The following is an 18,853-nucleotide window of genomic DNA, read 5'->3' on the forward strand; positions in this document are numbered from 1 at the left end:
TGCATGTAAGACTATTATTTGCTTCTCGTATTAAAATGCTACATGTGTCCAGGCAGCACCCTGTGTCCTGATAGAGGCTTTTGAACTTGTTCCTTGCACCCTCTTCCTAAAGGCAGTATTTGCCACCCATAGGATTGTGGTGGACCTTCGAGAGGAAGGAAGCCCCCTTAAATCAAACAATCCAAGAAACTGCCTTTTCTGAAATAAAATCCAAAACAAAGACCGAAAAACTCTATCCTATATAGAATAATTGAATGAAGGCTCACACAATAAATGGAAAGGATTAAGGAATGGAAAAGGAAGGCGGGATGTCTGCATAAACTACCATGTTTCTACTGCTTCACTCCAAGGTCAGTTTGCTTAAAGAACAAAGGTCACACTCTCAGTGGTTACTCTCATCATCTCCTGTTTCTTCCACCTTGAGTTGGTCCTTGTCTCCCTCTTCAGGGACGCACCACCCCAGCTACCTGCACCCTCACTCCTGCTGTCCACCAGAAGCAGAAACACACACAACCCGTAGATGCTGGGTTACAGTCAATTCCCAGTTCCCAGGGGTCTTGACAAGACCTTTTAGTTTTGTGCATTCATAGCTCTTGGTAGCTTATAAAATTTCAATGTGCCATGGTGACTTCGTTTGCATTTATGGATACCCTAATTAGCAGTTATGAAATATGACTAATACTTTCTTTCATGTTCTCCTAGGGGTCTGAATTTATCTGGCTGCATAAAGTTGGCTAATCAAAGCATCAGGGCATTTTCGTTTAGTAGCTGCACATTCATTTGCCTAAGTAGGCAACCCCTGCTGGGTACTCTCATCCTGCATCACTTGTATTTCTCTCCTCAGTTAAACAATTTTCCAAACTGCACTTAATAGATGATAAACTATAAACTAGTTTTAGTCTCCCTTAATGGTTCTCTTTTCACTTTTCTGGTGGTGGCTAATCAAATTCATCTCATTTGATACCTCTTGCCTGAGTAATTCTGATATTTTACGTTTGACTGTTAAGTGTGGTGTTGAATGTAATATGGCACTGATGTCCTTTATCAGGTTTAAGAAGAACTCTTTTATTACTAGATTAGAAGGGATTCGATTCAATAAGTGTTGAATTTATTTTTCAATATCCTTCCTGTACGAATTGAGCATCATATGGTCTTTTGGTTTTAACTTTCTTCATGTTGTGAATTATATTCACATTTTTCTAATCTTAAACTGTTAGAAGATGAAATTTGATCGGGATTATTTTTAAACATTTATAGATTCATTTTGTAAATATCTTATTAAGGAGTTCTATATGTATATTAATAGATAAGAACATCTATATTTTCCTTTCTTGTGATATTCTTATTCATTTTTTTGTATTAAAAATATCCTCCCAATATAAACTTTGTGATTTTTCTAAGATGCACATTGTAAGGCTATATCTTTTCCTCTACAAAGCGCTTTAGCTGAGCCCCACAAGTTATGATTGGTCCTACTGCTTTTAATTGTCATTCATTTGTAATTTTTTTTTATGTTTTATTTTTTATATTCGAGAGAGAGACAGAGCGTGAGTGGGGGAGGGGCAGAGAGAGGGAGACACAGAATCCAAAGCAGGCTCCAGGCTCCGAGCTGTCTGCACAGAGCCCCACGCGGGGCTCAAACTCACAAACCATGAGATCATGACCTGAGCTGAAGTCGGACACTTAACCTACTGAGCCACCCAGGCGCCTGTTGTCAATCATTTTTAAGTATTTTCTATGTGTTACCATTTATTTTTAATTCATTGGTATTGGTTTTTTTGATGTTATGTCTGAATGCAAAATTGGTGATGATTGCTGCTATTATTTTGGCATCATTTTATTACTGACTCGTAATTGCAGTGCATTTTGCATATTAACTCTTAGCATTGTTTAAGACTTCTTTTGAAGTAAGTCATCAACACTTTTAAGTGTACGTATGCTTGAACGTTATATTCGTCTCTTTCGGTCGATACAGGTTTCTAATACACATATCTCTTAGACAAAGCTTATGAATTCTGTTGGTCAAATGTTTTATATGCTTTTTTACTTGTCTACTTAAACTATCATTTTCTGAGATGCATGTCCTAAAAGTCTCCCCTTCTGATTGTAGATTTGTAATCTTGTAATTCTGTTCATTTTGATTTTAGATATTTTGAACTATTTGGCTAAGTGAATTCATTCCAATTATGTCATCTTCCTGAGAACTGTTCTCTTTTATCATGATGTACTGATCTTTTTCCTTTTTTGAGTGAAAGCCAATTTTGTCTAATATAATATAGTGAAGCAAGTTTTCTTTTGATTGGGATTTACCTGGTATCTTTATTTTTTCCCACCCTTTTACCTAAAAGGTTCTAAGTCATTTTAATATTTCTTATAAAAGCAAGACTTTTCTTTTTAATACAGATGGAGAATCCCTATATTTGAATATTTAATCAGTGGTTACTGATATGTTTGTACTATTTTCTGTCCTATTTTTTGTTTCATATGTATGCTTCTTCTTTGTCCCCTCGCCCCTTCTTTCTGGCCTTCCATTGAATGGAATAGACTTTTTTTAAAAATTCTTTTTCTCCTCTAGTGTTTTGGAAGTTGAATATTGTGTTTCTGGTCCTTTAATGCCATGAATTTCAATGTGTGTTTCCCAAGTAAGCAGCGTCCCCATCACCTGGGAAGTTATTCTTGGGCTTCACCCTAACCCTACTGAGTCAGAACCTCTGCCCGTGGGAACCAGAATCTTTGTTTTACAGGCTCTCTGGGTGATTCTGACACACAGCAAAGATCGAAAACTTAAGTGGTTTAGTGGTTTCTCTTAAATTACTAATAAGCACATGTGATTAGCATATAAAATTAATTAAAATCTCTTCCCTGCACTCAAACAATCCGAAGATTCGGATTGTTAAATTAAAGACACTTTAACTCCAGATTCTCTTCTCATATCTTAAATATTTATGATATCAGTACTTGACTACACCTTCAAGTGAGTTACTATCTTTATGACTAATTTTACAATTAATTCTAATATTGACATTCTAACATTTTAGCAGTTTCTTTTCTCACCATTAGTCTTGTATGTTCTATCTTCCTTCAGGGTTGAATTTTCTTCTTACTGAAGCACATTCTTTACTTTTTTTTTTTCTGCAAAGCTCTATGAGTAATCAATTTTCTCAGTCTTTGTCTGAAAAGGTCTTTGTTTCCACCTCACACTTAAGTGACACTGAAGTTCTGTAAAAATTCTAACCCGATAGTTACTCTTAACACCTAAAAACATTATTTCATTTCTTTTGGCATGTATTTTTGCTATTGAGCACTCTGCTGTTATCCACAATTTTTTGCAGGTAATCTGTAAAAAAGATTTTTCTTTTTGATTTTGATGTTATGCATTTTCACTATCATATGCAATAAGGAGTGGATTCCCTTCATTTATTCTGTACGGGACTTGATCGGCTTCTTCAATCAAGGACTCATGTTTTCCTCAGTTCTGAAAAATTCTGAGCCATTTGCCCTTCAGATATTTTTCTTGCCCCTTTCTCTCCGCACTGTCTTTCTGAAACTCCAGTTGGACGTATGTTATGTCTTCTTATTCTGTCATGTATGTTTCTTACCTTTCCAATTAAAAAAAAAAAATCTTTTAATCTCTCTGTGCTTTGTCTAGGAAACTTACTCAGGTCTTCCATTTCTGTACTTTCTGTTTTGCTGTAACTAATCTGCTTTTAAACCACCTCCGGGGGCTCTTTATTTTGATGACTTCACTTTCTGCTCCTACAACTGATACTTCTTTCTTTTTCAATTCCACTTGTGCATTATTCATATTATGTAACTCTTTTATTATTGTTTACTTTTATGTTGGCTCTTTGCTCATTCATTTAGATTGTTTTACATCAGTGCATTGCATAAAATTCTTGGGGTGCTAATAATTTGGTAGTTTATAATTTTCAGTGTGGACTGATCTTCAGGGACTGATCTTTGTTGTTTTGTCTGTGGGGGGCCCATATCTTCTGATTGTGGAAGTGTCCCTGAAGACTGTGGATGCATTTACTTTTGCAAGAAAGTGTTGTCATCCTCCCCTACTTTTTATGTTATAGCCACTTGGTTTGGTATTCCCATGCTTCTGGAATAGTTTAAACTTCAATTCCACTCCCCGGCATTGTGACGGCTAAGGTTTTGGTGTATTGTGGATATTGTGGATGGCAGATTTTTATCTACTGTACACGAGGTAGAAGGCAAGCTTTTTTTGCTATTTCCAAGCACTGATAGGTTGGGTTTTTCCAATTCACTTTTTGTGTGTGTGCATGGCAGCCCTTCAAGTCCATTATAATCCAAGCTCTCAACTCCCAAGGCCCACAGCATCTACCTTTGTATCGTCTTGGGGTCATTCCAGGGTCAGTTCAGACTTATTATTCTCATTTTTAAACTCCCCTTTTGGTTCTGACTGTTGGAGGCTTTCCCTTCTTTTGACTTCAATTATTAATTACATTTTTCCATACAATCTCTTAGATTATTTATATTATTTTTACAGTGGGATGGTAAGCTTTGTGCATTACCATGCTCCCTGAAGCACTGTAATATTTTGCTAAACTGTGTGCTATTTAATAAGCTCCCAACACACATTGTAGACAGAGGTACAACTAGTTTCTGACCTTCTGAAATTCAGTTTTGGAATCAGTTATAATGCTGCCTGAATACGTTTATTTGACTTACAAAATTCTAACTCCTATAATCAGCCTTTGTTTGAGACTATTTATGTTTCAAAGGCAATGAACCTGTATTTAAGTATCATATTTGCTGTTATCAATCTGTTACTCTGTAAAATGGTGTTCCATCTCCCCCCAAAATGTGGTAGCCCACATTTGAGGTGTCACTGGCTTTACTTTTTCCATTCCTTCTTGAATACTTTTCTACTCCTCACATCACCACCTGTGCCTCAAAATGTCTGATCGTTTTCCCCAATTCTTTTGTTCCCCAGTGCTTTTAATTCCTCAGCTGGGCTCCTACCTGAATTCATCAACTTGCTTCCCTTAAACCTCCAGATGTCTTCCCATTTCTCTACCTCCTTCCCAAGCACTCAAGAGCCGCTACTCCCTCTGTTTTCTCTCATTCTTTTTTTTTTTTTAATTTTTTTAATGTTTATTTATTTTTGAGAGAGAGAGAGAGAGAGAGAGAGAGAGAGAGAGAGAGAGAGCTAGCTGGGGAGGAGCAGAGGAGAGGGAGACACAGCATCCAAAGTAAGCTCCAGGCTCCAAGCTGTCAGCACAGAGCCCGACATGGGGCTTGAACTTATGAACCATGAGATCATTACCTGAGCTGAAGTTGAACACTTAACCGTCACCCAGGTGCCCCTATTTTCTCTCATTCTGACCTCAGGACACCTTTAACTCAGCAGCTGGTTTCTGGCACTCTGTTCAGCTTTGCATGTCTGCTCAGAGTCAGGCATTAATAATCACAAGTTGCATATCTTTCTAAGAATGAAACTAGCTGAATCTGACAACAAAATGCAAAAAGAAAAAAGAAAAGAAAAAAAGGAAGGAAGGAAGAAAGAAAGAAAAGAAAAGAAAAAAAGAAAAAAGAAAGGAAGGAAGAAAGAAAAAGAAAAGAAAAGAGGTAAGTGATAGAACTAATCTGGGGGATTGAAAGGCTAAGGTTAGGATTAGCAATGGGAGAAAAAATGGTGGCTGGGACTGGGAAGAAAAATTCCACTTCATTCAAATGGAATAGCATATGTGTAGCTCCCGAAGATAATGCTCAATATCAAAATGTTCAAAAAGTGTGAGTTATTTTGTTGGCAGGGAAGGAGTCCCCTGAAGAAAGATGGCATACATCTTATTTCTGAATCAGCAGCAAGGAAATGGGTTGGGCCATCTTTCTTTAGTGACTGTTTTTAGGAGAGCTTGTGAATTTATGCAGTTTGGGTTTCCTGTCTATACTGGAGGTAAACCAGCATTGTCTACACCTAATTGAAAGATATTTCCAAAAAGGGTCATTGGAAGTGAGACTATTTATGGTGTCTTCCTTTGGCAAACAACCAGAATCATGCCGGTGTGATTTGTATTTGCTCTTTTCCTAGTGTTTTCAGTGGAAAAGACCCAAATGATTTTGTTTTCTCTTCTAGTCCTACTTGGGTAACTTGTGAAGTTTATTGTGCTTTAATAGGGCTGAGATTTAAGATCGTGGAAGCAGAACATTAGAAGTGGGATAAGCTTCATAAAAACAGAGGCCTTGAGCTGCCCGTGGAGATGTGCTTTCGTAGCTAATCTAAACGGGATTTCTATCTAAAGCTCTTTGGGGCAGTGGTAGGCTGTATGTGGCAGTGCTTACTAGAAAGGTGTTAGTGTTGCTCTTTCCCTTGAATCAGTCGTGTCTTGATTGTTTCATGATTTTATACACAATGGCCTAATAGGGTGTAAACTGCCTCTTCATACATGCTTGTCATTAAGGAGCGATATGTAGGCTTCCTTTTGCACTTAGACACCATCAGCTTCTGAATACCCACAGATTTTCTCATTCTTTCCCTTGATGTCACTCTTGAAGAGGGGGACAAAGTGTAAAGGGAAAATATGAGGTTGGGTCTTTCTAACCTGGACGTACCTCTCCACACGTCTGGAAGGAAAATACAGAAGCCGTGTCCATCCTCTCGGATCTGTGCATTCCAGAAGTGCAGGGAACCCCCAAGCCTGCCTTTGTGTGATCTACTTGCTGCCAGGCTTGTTGGGGGCTATCCTATTTTATTCATTGGGCATGTATACTGAAAGGGACATTCCAGGATGGATCAGGGTTCTTTGTCACCATGCACACGGGGAAGAGGTCCCTGATAGGGGCCATAGCCACATTTGTTGTGTCCACGCTTGTGACCCTGCCCCTTGCCTGTCGGCGGGAAAGCCAGGGTAGAGAAGCCGTTCTCCACTCCTGCACGTCAGCCAGGTTTTCCCTCTGCTGTATTTAAGAAGGGCTCCCAGCCTCCAGGAAACATCGTTAGGTTCTCAGGCAGAGAACCGGGCAGGAACTTTGACCTCCCGATTTCACATGGGCCAGTGACTGAGCACCCATGTGGCCTCTTGGAGTCTGGTTTCCTCCTCTGGAAACTAGGAGGACCTAGACTTGAGAAGTCTCAAGAAGCTTAGTGAGGAAGGGGGGTCCTAGAATTTCCTGATTGTGAGCTAAGTACATCCTCAAGACAAAACATCTGCGTGTCCTAACATTTATTTGTCAAATTCTTATATTGCACTTACAATTGCCAGGTTGTGTTCTAAGCCCTGAACAAAAATGAAGTCATTTAATCGTCAGATGACATTGTAAAGATGCCCACAGCAGATGCCAGCTAGGATTCAAACTCAGGCAGCCTGTCCTCAAGCCTGTGCTCTTAAACATTACACTGTGTTGACGGCTGACCCTTCTACACCGTGTGCTTTTTCTGTTGGGCTTTGCAGAGGAGATGAAATTACTGTGTTGGGGAGGAATCATAGGTATACAAAGAACTGGCATTCAGGGATTCTTGCTTCTTCAATGAGAACAGCAATGTCTATTTTATGAGCTGCATATTGAAAATCTTTCACAGAACTTGTATTTTATTCTTCATGATGTTAATGAAAAACACCGAGGCATAGACACAGGAAAGGAGCAAAGATACCTGGGGCCTCAGCTGCAATTAGAGCGTGAACGTGCATGTGCCTGATTACTGGTTTTGCTTATATGTAAATACAAGTCGCTGTGCTAAGCAAAAAATAATTGTAATAGATTCATTGAATCATAATGCAGCAAAGTTTCACTCAGAGCTTTAAACTTGCAGATGAGCCTTTCCCTGGGGCTGCCTGTGTGATTGTAGTTGCCATGCCTGACCTACTTATCAGCTTTTCACAAGGTGGCTTAAAAGCCTCCCAGGATATAGTCATACACCGAAAACCCTACAGGAGTAACTCTCTATAACCCCTGATTCATTGTTAGGGTATCTGGGGAGGTCACACATCACATGAGATCATCTTGTCCGTGCTTGTAGTTTTCACCTAGGCGTGAGTCACTGGGTTAATTCTGAATAACCAGACTAAGAATCCTTGACAACGGAGTAACGAGAGGGTTTCAAATCCAGCGGCATTTTGTCTGATAGAATTTGGTTAGGCATAGAGGAGCAAGTGAAGACAAGACAGCCCGGCACCACTCCTCAGGACTTTGGCTTTTGATGTAATCTAGCGTCGGGTGTCCCGTGCGGAGTGTCTGCCTCTTGGTAATTAGCACATTCCTCCTCCGGTTGGGTTCATGGCGGGGATGAAAGGAAATGATAGCGGCCTTTAAAGAAAACACTCTCTTTTGAAACAGAAATGAGTCAAGGGTTTGAGTCTGTGTTAGAACCTTCTGTCTCACTGTGTACCAGGCATCTATTGACTGGTGGCAAATCAGGTGGTGGGTAGAAGACTTCTCTGTGCACCTAAGAGATGCTACCTCAAGCAGACAGCGGAATAAACCGCTGTCCTCCCAACTGTCAGAATGTCGAAGTCACTGTGCCGTCCCATCCAGAGTGGATTCAGGAAGCTTCCACCAACCCCAGGGTCAAAACTAAAGTGGGCTTTGTGGACTTGGAAGCCAGCTGCAATCAGCCCTCTGCAGTCGACGCGTGTGAGCAAGCGTAAAGAAAGTGAAAAGTTATCAGCAAAAACCAGACGTCCGAGTTTCTTCCCCAGATTCATATTCCTTTACAGGTATTCATGTGCAAGCCCATCAGCTTTCTCCTCCATTTGTCCTTCTCTCTTTTGCCCTCCCCACTTTCTCTATTTCGTTCCTGCCCCTCTCGCTCTCCCCGCCCCCGCTCGGTGGCCCTCCCCCATCCTTTTCCGCACCTCCGCTGCATCATCGCTGGGTCTGTGGACACACCGAGACCAGGGTTTCAGCTCCTCACCGGGTGCCTCTCACCCCTTCAGGACTCCGTGTTTGCTGTGCCTTTGACAGGACTTTTACCCTTGGTTCATCTTCCGCAGACTGTCCGACAGTACTTGAGTCTGCCCGGGAGTTAGTCTCCAGCACCAGGGGGTTTGTGAGAGAACAGGGAGACAAGAGAGGCGGCAGGAAGATTTGGAGAGGACTGTCATGAGCCTCGTCTGTCTTATTCCACTTTCATGGAACAATTCAGAGCAACCTCATCTTTTGGTTCCAAAATCACAAGGTTGGCCTTTTGCTGGGATGCCAAATTATCTTGGTTCTTTGAATCTTTCCTTAATGGCCCTACTTCCCAACCTTGGCCTTCCTTTCATTGTAGTCTTCTGCTGTCCTACGTAACACCTGTTGAGCCTAATAAAGAATTCTGGCTTTTTCTTCTCTTTTCACATCCTGGCCTTGGTGAATGTATTTTATTATCTCATGTGCTAGCCAGTCTGGGAACAAACGCCATCGTGCCATTTGAAGCCTCCGTTATGGACAAAGAGTGTATAGATGTGGAGTTTGGGGCGACATGCTGGTAGGATACTTCCTGCATGTGGAAGCAACAGAAGTAGAATTCTGCATCTGGGATTCATCAGTTACTTCTTAACACGAAGCAGAGGTTCCCTAGCCAGGCCCCTCCATTCCTGTCCATCCTCGGCACAGCTTCTGAATCTCTAGTCGAAACCTCTGAGCATGTTTCTCCTTTGTGTTCATTCCCAGTCCGCATACGGCAACTTCCCAGTACTCAGTTTGGCTTGTGCTGGCTTGTCAAGTGAATGCAACAGCTTCCATATCCTTTCCCGGCTTTCTAAAGCCCTTTGTACCAGGCAGTTCAGTGGCACGGAACTATTTTCTCCAGCAAGAGCCGCTGAAGAGTTTTAAGTCAAACTTAATACCCAAAAGCTCCAATGGTGTCAATGATGATAGGTTTTTGTATGACTCTCCTCCACAAGACCCAATAGGAAGGATGGAACACCAAACTGAGTGAGTGTTCCTCCGGGAAAGGCAGAGGCACACGCATACACCACACCTGTCGGCTGGAGTAATTACCCTGGAGACGTGAACCACTCGGATCATCTTGTTGCTGTTTTAGAATTTCCTGAAACAGCTGCCTTGCGTTAAGGACAAAGGAAGGTCAGAGCAAGACAAGGAACAGCAGCCTCGCTGCCCCCTCCTCGCTGTAGGTGACCTTGACTCGGCTCCCACCCTGGTTGTCAACGCTGATGAATCTTTTTCTTCTTCTGCTTACAGCTCGAGGACCTGCTTCACAAGCTACAGTTCGTCATGACATACGTGGCTCCTTGGCAGATGGCTTGGGGTTCTTCATTTCACGTGTTTGCTCAGCTCTTTGCAGTCCCTCGTATCCTTTCTGCTTCTATTTTCACCCGCGAGCTGAGATTCACATTTTACGGATGCAAGCTTTTCATTGAACCCTGGCAATAAAAAGATTTGAAAGTCTTTAAGATTACATTTTAATGGGGACGTGGGGAGGCACTTTGGATTCCCCTCAGGCCACTTAGCCTTAAAAGATGTTTCTTAATTTTGAACTCTTCCTGCTTCTTAATGCATTTCCAGGATTACTTTATTTTTTTTATTTTGATTCTTTCATTTCCCACACCCAGATCTGCATTAAGATATCCTGTCTTTTAAATGGAAAGTCACTGCTTAAATAGTTCAGTTAACTTGTGCAAAATTGTGCAAATCGATTTGCTATTATTAAACACTGTGGGTAGAGCTGATGTATCTGATATACTGTTATAGGTTATATAACATTATGTTGTGATAGAGTTTGGTAATCACATACCTGAATAATATTCAAAAACTCAGAATTAGATATAAGTAGCAATACCCAAAGTCTCCTAAAGACTAAGAAAATAATTTATGATTTTGTTTTGTAGCTGCCCTTAGCCAAGAAGCATAGTTTTATTGTTCGTAGCTTCATTTGGTTTCTTTGTATGTTTTTAATTGTTTCCATAATGATAATTAGTTTTAATGTACTTCAAAATGAATTTGAGATGCTCCTTCTAAAGATTACTTTGACAAGGGGCACCTGGGTGGCTCAGTCGGTTGAGCGTCCCACTTTGGCTCAGGTCATGATCTTGCGGTTCACGAGTTCGAGCCCCACGTAGGTCTCTGTGCTGACCTGCTCTGAGCCTGCTTTGGATGCTGTGTCTCCCTTTCTCTCTACTCCTCTCCCACTCGCTTTCTGCTTTGCTCTCTCTCTCTCAAAAAAAAAAAATGAATAAACATTAAAAAAATTTTTAAATTAAAAAAAAGATCACTTTGACACAGATAGCTAAATTATGTGTGTATGTGGAGAGAGAGAGAGAGAGAGAGATTAATAAAAAATACTCTTTAAGAGAGACATTAAACAAGAATATCCTTGACTTGGGCCTAAAATCTGCCCTCAAATGTTTTCCTTTCCACCTAGTTTATACTTCCTAGCCTTGTACTTTGCACGATGTGTTTCAGGGACTACTTGTATCAGAATCCAGGAGGGGCTTATTAAATAATGAAATCCCTGAGCCCAGCACATCCTTTCAAATCACATTTCAGGGGGTGGATCCTGGAATGTCCATCTTCAAAAGCCTGACCAGGATTCTTATCCCACTGGCCTGTGTCACCTGCATTTCCGGAGCTTCCTCTCAGACGACATTCGCACAAGGCTCATTAAGACGATTCATAAACAGTCTCTGGGACCTGACCTTCGTGTGCAGGGATGGAAACATAGTTGAGATAATCATTAAGTGATAATATATTCTAGATTTTTAAAAATGCCCTTCTCCAGACTCCTTTGTTCAAAAGCATCTTTTTAAGCATGCCAAGAGCTGGCCTTACAAGGCACATTGTTCTGTGTTCCTATTCTTAGACCTGCATTGATATTTCTGGAGTGTTTCAAGGTTATTTGGTGGAACAAGCTAAGGAAAAAAAAATGCAAAAGTGGGAGCTTTTACACCACTTTTTTTCCCCTTTAACTCCAATCATTTTCTGTAATACCAGTAATTTTAGTTTTTCTAAAGAGTCCTTTGAAACAAAGACAGTGAAATGAAAGAGTGAGGTGATTTGATTTCTGAAGCATGCCTACGGCATCCTATCTAGAGTTTAAAGCCTATTTATTAAATAAAAATTGTCAGGCGATGCAAATTTGCGGTTAAGGAGTTGCACTAAGAATTTGAAACTTGAAGTTATGATTCCCAATTTTATCCTAACTCTGGTCTCATGTAGATCTGTAGCATTTCTTGTGCGTATTTATGCCTTGTTAAGGGCATTCTGTGATGCTAATTATTCCTTGTGGTTTCGTGGCTGAATTAAGACCCTTCTGGGAACCATAACTTTCAATTACCTGACCTGTTTGTGTGTTGAGGGTTCACACACAAGCACTTCATATCTGGCACTTAATATCTCCTGGAAGAATAAAAGTGGTGTGAGTATCTACCTCAGATTGCTCAGGGTGCGTCTTAAATCGAAGTGCTTTCTTGATGGGCGAACTTGTTCTCAAAGAGGTAGAACATGTTTGAGATGTAGGTTTCATTGGGCATTTGGTAGCTGTTTTAGAACGCTCGATTGATCCCCATGCTGAGTTCCTAAAAGTGTCCTGGAGAGTGACATCCGCTTCCTCCCTTCTCCTGAGATACAGACCTTCCAAGTGATGGCAGAACCTGACCGCTGCATTTGTGTGACAGCTTCAGGACTTTTAGCTCCCCCCCGCCCCCCAGCCCTTATCCAAGGGCACCTTCCCATCCCTGACCAGTTGTAAAGGTGGATATTTGTTGTTGGGAAGCCAACATCATACTGTTCCAAATACAATGAGATAAATAGCTCAGAAAAGCATATATATATATATGTATATATATATATATATATATATATATATATATATATATATATGCATGCCTTCAAGACAAGGCTATGAGCAGGGCAACTGAGTGGCTCAGTAAGTAGGGCGTCTGACTCTTGATTTGGGCTCAGGTCATGATGTCACTGTTTGTGAGTTCAAGCCCCTCCTCGGGCTCCACTCTGACAGTGTGGAGTCTGCTTGGGATTCTGTCTCCCTCTCTCTCTCTGCCCCCTCCCCCGCTGGCGCTCTCTCTCTCTCTCTCTCTCTCTTAAAAATAAACATAAAAAATTAAAAAAGACAAGGCTATGAGGTTCCTAAACAGCAGCCCTGGCTCTTGACTAATTTTGAATTGTTAATTGTTTTATCACCCTATTAAGAAGCTGTGGGTTCAATCCTGGCTCCAAGAAGGGACTAATTTGCTCCATTTTGGAACGGAATTAGCGTTCAGGCCAGCAGGGCACTGTTTAGTAAATTGCTTTTTCCAGTACTAGCATGCTTTCTCCCTTGGTAGCCTCTCTTAGTTTCTGAGCTTGTAACCTCCAGAGACAGAGAAGAATGCTCACTCTTTTCCTATGTATAGAGACTATGCAAGACCATTGTCTTCTAGTAATTAGACCCATCCAGACTATTTCTGTTAAATTGTGTATTGGGAAGGCTGCTTTCTGTTTGGTATATCCTTTTGAGCTTCAAATGATTTGTTTTTAACTTTAAGGATTAACATAGATGTTTTCTTTTTAATTTTTTTAAGTTTATTTCAAGAGAGAGACAGCACAAGTTGGGGAGGGGCAGAGACAGAGGGAGAGAGAGAGAGAGAGAGAGAGAGAGAGAGAATCCCAAGCAGACTCTGCACTGTCAGTGGGGGGTTCGGACCCACAAACTGTGAGATCATGACCTGAGCTGAAGTCAGACGCTTAACCGACTGAGCCATCCAGGTGCCCAGGTATTAAATGTCCACAAATATAAGCTTTTGATGGAATCACCACCACTCCCTTGGTAAGAAACAAAGAAAGTTCCACGTGCCTGCTCTCGAAGTCACTGTTTCTTGGCATTGCCTTACCAGCTATGGTCACAGGCTTTCATATTTGCCCCGAGTGTGCTGTATTTCTTTATTGATCTTCCCTAAATAAAATAACATATTCACTGCTGCCCTACCTCTGGCCTGTTCAACTTTATTTCCTTCCCCACCACAGTGAACTTGATTTACAGTGTCACACTGCTTTCCTTGCTTCATTTCTGGATAATTGTTTCTGGCATTTTAAAAAAATGGACAACGTAATCTTGGGGGAAACTCGTAGAGTCGAAAAGAACAGTGCCAGCCTGGCTAGCATTCTACCCAGCCCCAGCTCCACTGGTCTTTGTCCCGGCTTTTCTTCAAACCCCAACCCCCCCCCCCCCCCCCCCCCCCCCCCCCCCCCCAGCGCCCTCTGTCGCCTAAGGGTGTAAACTTAACCCCTTCTGCACTCCTGTCTTCCTTACCTCAGAGAAATCTCCCGGTGACTCTGCCTTCTCACATTTTTTCAGGACCTCAACACCAGGACCTCCGCCATGCAGTTCCCTTTTCTTCCTGTGACAAGGGGCATGGTTAATTTGGTGTGTTTTGTGACCGAGGTGTTTAGTTATTTTCAGTTCTCCAGTGAAGAGGAAGCTGATGGGTGTTAATGGCTATCGAGGTAGCTCCATTGTTCAGTAGCTCTCCAATGGAACCTAGGTCAACATAAAAGGAATTGCATTTAATTTGAAGCACAATAGAGACCTTTGGATACCAAAACAACTCAGCACCAGAATGGATTATTAATGGGGGATATGTCATTTCACTCCCAGAGATGTTTGGAAGTAAATAGCGAGTTGAAAAAAATAAAACGAAGACACACTCCTTCCTGAAGCAAAACTCTGATGCTCAAGTCTATGAAAATGCATGGGGAAGTGTCTGTGACAGAGCGAGGCCATCCTTTTCTGGATTTACTTGTCAGTGGGCGGTAAGGTCCCCTACGGCCCCCGCTCCCCCATCACACGGCTGATGGCACATGAAGGCATTTAGGTGCCTGGGTCACTTCTGCGTTCTGGCTGGCGATGACATAGCGACTTTCTGTCTGTGCTAGGCGTTTCTTTCTTTGTGCCAGAACCTTTTGAACACAGGTTAAAGAAATAAGACCTTCATTTGTGCAGCGGTGAGAAAACCCCCTTCCAGGTGGGGAGATCAGCCCTGTAGTGGGATGCTCCAAGCCCCCAGCCACAGGGACAAGGGACAAGGAACAGTGTGCCTATGTAAGGCACCACGCTGGCTTCTGCCATGCCCACCATGTGATTGGCAGCTGGGAGCAGCCTTCCAATGATGGGGAGAGACTGGGGAGGGACCAGCCCTTGTGGCACCTTCCTCAGATTTCTAGGGATCAGTGAATTGGTCTTACTCCAAAAAAAGACAGCAGTACTAATTTTCATATTAAACAATTATACTTCTGATCACCCAGGATGTGTAAAAGTTGAGTCCCTCCAGTAAATGAGAAACCCATACTAGGTGCAAAATGCTGTGACTTCATGGGCACACAGTTTTAGCTACAAACCAGATGTGACTTGAATTGAGCCATTGGTATTCACTATATCATAAAGAATATGTATATTTTTTTGGATAGTGGGGAAAGATTCCTAGAGAAACAGAGATGCTACCTTCTCTAACAACGCTATTTATTTCTTTTAAAAAGTGGAATTTAATTTTAATTATTTATGAAGCCCCTTAATACCTTAGCAAATGTAGCACAGTGTGTTTCGTGCAGCTCATGATATCCTGGTAAAAAGAAAGTGTTCTCTTCAAACCTTCGATATTAAATCACAGTGAGACCGCTGGGGGTTTTACGAGAATCATTTGGTTTTCATGCTGGTGAAATCAGACCTAGCGGGATACTATTGAAAGTTTTATATCTCCAACTATGTACATAAGAGAGATCCAGTATATGGCCTCCTTCCTTTCCTTGGCGAGAAAACAGCTTTACTATAAACGAGTCGAAATCTGAAATAATATTTAGACATAGAACACTGAAAAACTTTTTTTTTTCTTTTGCCTTAACTCAGAACGCTCAGATTCTGCCATGCTTCTCTTCCAGACGATGGCCACCTCAATCTTTTCTACCCCTCTGAGTCCATTCCTCGGGAGTGTCATTTTCATCACCTCGTACGTTAGGCCAGTGAGATTCTGGGAGAAAAACTACAAGTAAGACCCTGAAGCCGATGCTAACTTGCTTTGCTAGAATGTGTGCTTCGGGCCGCTCCTGGGCCTTCCTCCTTGTCAGGGCTCAGGCCTCACGCTTCGCAGGCTGGGGGCTGCACGGGTCCCCCGGGGGCTCCCTGAGTTCATCACTCAGCACGGGGGCCTTCCGGGCTCTGGACCAAACATGCCCGACGGCAGATTTGCAGCCGGGCGCTAGCCCAGGCTCCAAGAGTTGTGAAGGCAAAATGGGTTCTCACGGCCGGGTATTTAGCAATTGCCCCTCGGGAAGGTTGTTGGGGGCGCTGACGTCATCCCCTTTGCCTGGCAGAGGTGGTCCCTGGCTGGCACGTGTGAGTATCCTTCATACGCCCGTCCTGTGCAAGTGTGCACGTGTCACAGCTCAACATTAAGGAGAACAGCAATTTTCTGAGCGCCGTTAAACTCGTAGAAGATGATTTATGTACTTTTTCTTGACTCTTTGGACAGGCCGGTCGTAAATTTCCTCCAGCGAACAATGATGGAGTGGGGCGGCGGAGTTATTTCTTAAGTGAAGGGGAGTGCTTTTCAAGAGCTCCTGAGGATTTGGGGGCGGGGTCAGGGGGGAGTTGGGGGGAAGGAACCTAGAACGGGTGGCAGAGGAGAAAGCTGGCAAGCCAGCCCATCCCTGCCCTCAGCTGGGGCAGAGGAGGCCGACTTCCATTTCAGAACGCCTTCCCCTAACTTAGAGCAGCACCTTCGCTGATCCCTACAAACCCCAATCCACCCTCCATAGTATGTCTCCATTTTGCACGACTCTGGCATTTTACACTGTGCTCTTTGTACCTTAGACAAGACACCAGTGACTTAGGAGGTCTGTGGTTTCCCTTTCTCCCCTTAGACAGTTTCCACGACCGTAAAATGCACCCCCTTGTGGGACAGGCAGTAGGGTCTGGTGAATAAAACTCAGCCTGGGGCACCGGCCCGCCTGGGCACACACCTCACCTCCACCACTTAACGCTGGCCCCCTCAGGCCTCTCTCTCCTCTTCTGTCAAATGGGGGCAAAATGATAGGATCTACTTCACAGACTTGCCGTGAGGAGAAAATGAGTTAATACACATAAAGCACCTAGAACAGGGCCCGGTGGAAAGCAAGTCCCGTGTGAGCCTGCGTTGCTGGGATTCCTCTCTGACGGCTCCGCGTGGACGTCCCTGTCCCCGCCTGGCCCACGCTAACAGGTGTTTACCGTGACTGAGTACAGCACATCCAGCAAGCTCATGTTTGGGGTGCCCTGGGGGAAAGCTAATCGGACCCGAGCCCTCCATGTGGGGCCACGGAGAGGTAGGGAGACCCCTTGGGTGCCCGGCAGGCTCCTCGTAGTCTAAGAGAGGTGGGCTGTGCTCAGTACAACAAATACCTGTGTGAAATTTTGCACATAAGCAAGAGTCCTCTCTCGTGTGTGTTTCAGGAGAGATCGTGCCTATTGACAGAGCCAGAGGGTAGAAGAAAACGGTCATCACTGGCTTGTTACTTTAAGTCTCTCTTTTTTTTTTTTAATTTTTTAAATGTTTCTTTATTTTTGAGAGAGAGAGACAGACACAGAACACGAGCATGGGAGGGGAGAGAGAGAGAGGGAGACACAGAATTCGAAGCAGGTTCCAGGCTCTGAGTTGTCAGCACAGAGCCGGACGCGGGGCTCAAACCCGTGAACCGCGAGATCAATGCCCTGAGACCAAGTCAGACGCTCAACTGACTGAGCCACCCAGGTGCCCCACTTTAAGTTTCTTTAGGGGAAAACAATTCGGGGTATCTTTTTAGAGCTCTGAAAACCACATTTCTGGAAAGTGGAGACACCTGTAAACAAGAGGGCTGGCAACGTCTGTGCTGTTAACCGCACAGGAGAGTGCAAGATACTTTCAACTTGATCATCGGTACAAAAGATCCCTTTTTGTCTCCTATGCTCAGATCAGTTAGGAGCCAGTCTTTCCGGCCTGGAATCTGACGTGAGCAAGACGCATCCCGGTTGAGCTGGGAAGAGTTTTAAGCTCCCGAGGTAGGGAATGGAGAGTCTTTGTGGGAGTGGTTTTATTGCAGGGAAACGTCCTAACAACTGTGCAGAGCAAGGCTTGTGTTTTCTCACCTGCAGGATTCATGATACTCGAATAGTCTGCCTATGTGGGTTACTTACCTGGAGGGGCTTCAGGAGCAGGGTTAACATGTCCTTACTCACTGTCACAAATAATTGATTCTGCCGTGATCCATTCTGTTAGCACTGTTACGGGGGACGGGTCTATCTTTGGTCGGCCTGGTCTTTGGGTGGGGAGGGGTCGTCAGGGTCTGCGGGGTATGTCTAAGGATATCCAGCCTTTACTAGGTCTCTCGGGAGGAGCCAGGTTGGAGACTATGTTCAGACCCGCTGGGGGAAAAAGTTCCTGATGCAAAATCCAGTCTTGTCCCCTGTGTTAAGCATCAGGCTACAGAGTCCTGGGCCCGGCTGCTTCGAAGATCAGTGATAGAATTCAGGACAGTGAGAGGTGGGTATCAGGAAAGGAAGTGCCAGGAAATCTCATCTGGATCCCTGCAAACATTCTGGAAAGCTCATTCTCACTATCTTAAACTGTAGGTTTTCATTTCAAATGCTAATGCCTGCTTGTGTTCTTGTGTGAGAGCTTCTACACAGCTGCTTCCTTGCCTTCTTTTCAGTCTGGTACAGAGGGGCGATGGTGACAGGGTCATGGATTATGTTGAATTGTTCACCACATGTCCCCTCACTTTCAAAGGCCGATGACAGACACTCTCCTCTGGAGATTGGGTGGGTTATGCTGCCAGTGGGCACGCACACACGCCGCCCCCAGCCCGGGGTGTGGCGAGGACTGTCCCCTCTCCTGGCCTTCCTCTCCCTTGTCCCCCCACCCTGCTGGCTTTGGTCTCTGCCAGT

General features: G+C 43.3%; 1 protein-coding gene across 4 annotated transcripts in view; it reads left to right on the plus strand.

Moving 5' to 3' along the window:
• Positions 1-18,853, plus strand: part of PCNX2 (pecanex 2) — a 302,310-nt gene that overhangs the window by 199,753 nt on the left and 83,704 nt on the right. For all 4 annotated transcript variants that reach the window (XM_045437338.1, XM_045437341.1, XM_045437340.1 and 1 more), the window contains exons 22-23: positions 10,150-10,258; positions 15,812-15,941. In XM_045437338.1, the coding sequence (XP_045293294.1) occupies positions 10,150-10,258; positions 15,812-15,941 (239 nt within the window). The remainder of the gene's footprint in view (positions 1-10,149; positions 10,259-15,811; positions 15,942-18,853) is intronic.

This window comes from Leopardus geoffroyi, chromosome D2 (assembly GCF_018350155.1).
Source record: "Leopardus geoffroyi isolate Oge1 chromosome D2, O.geoffroyi_Oge1_pat1.0, whole genome shotgun sequence".
NCBI classification, from domain to species: Eukaryota; Metazoa; Chordata; class Mammalia; order Carnivora; family Felidae; genus Leopardus; species Leopardus geoffroyi.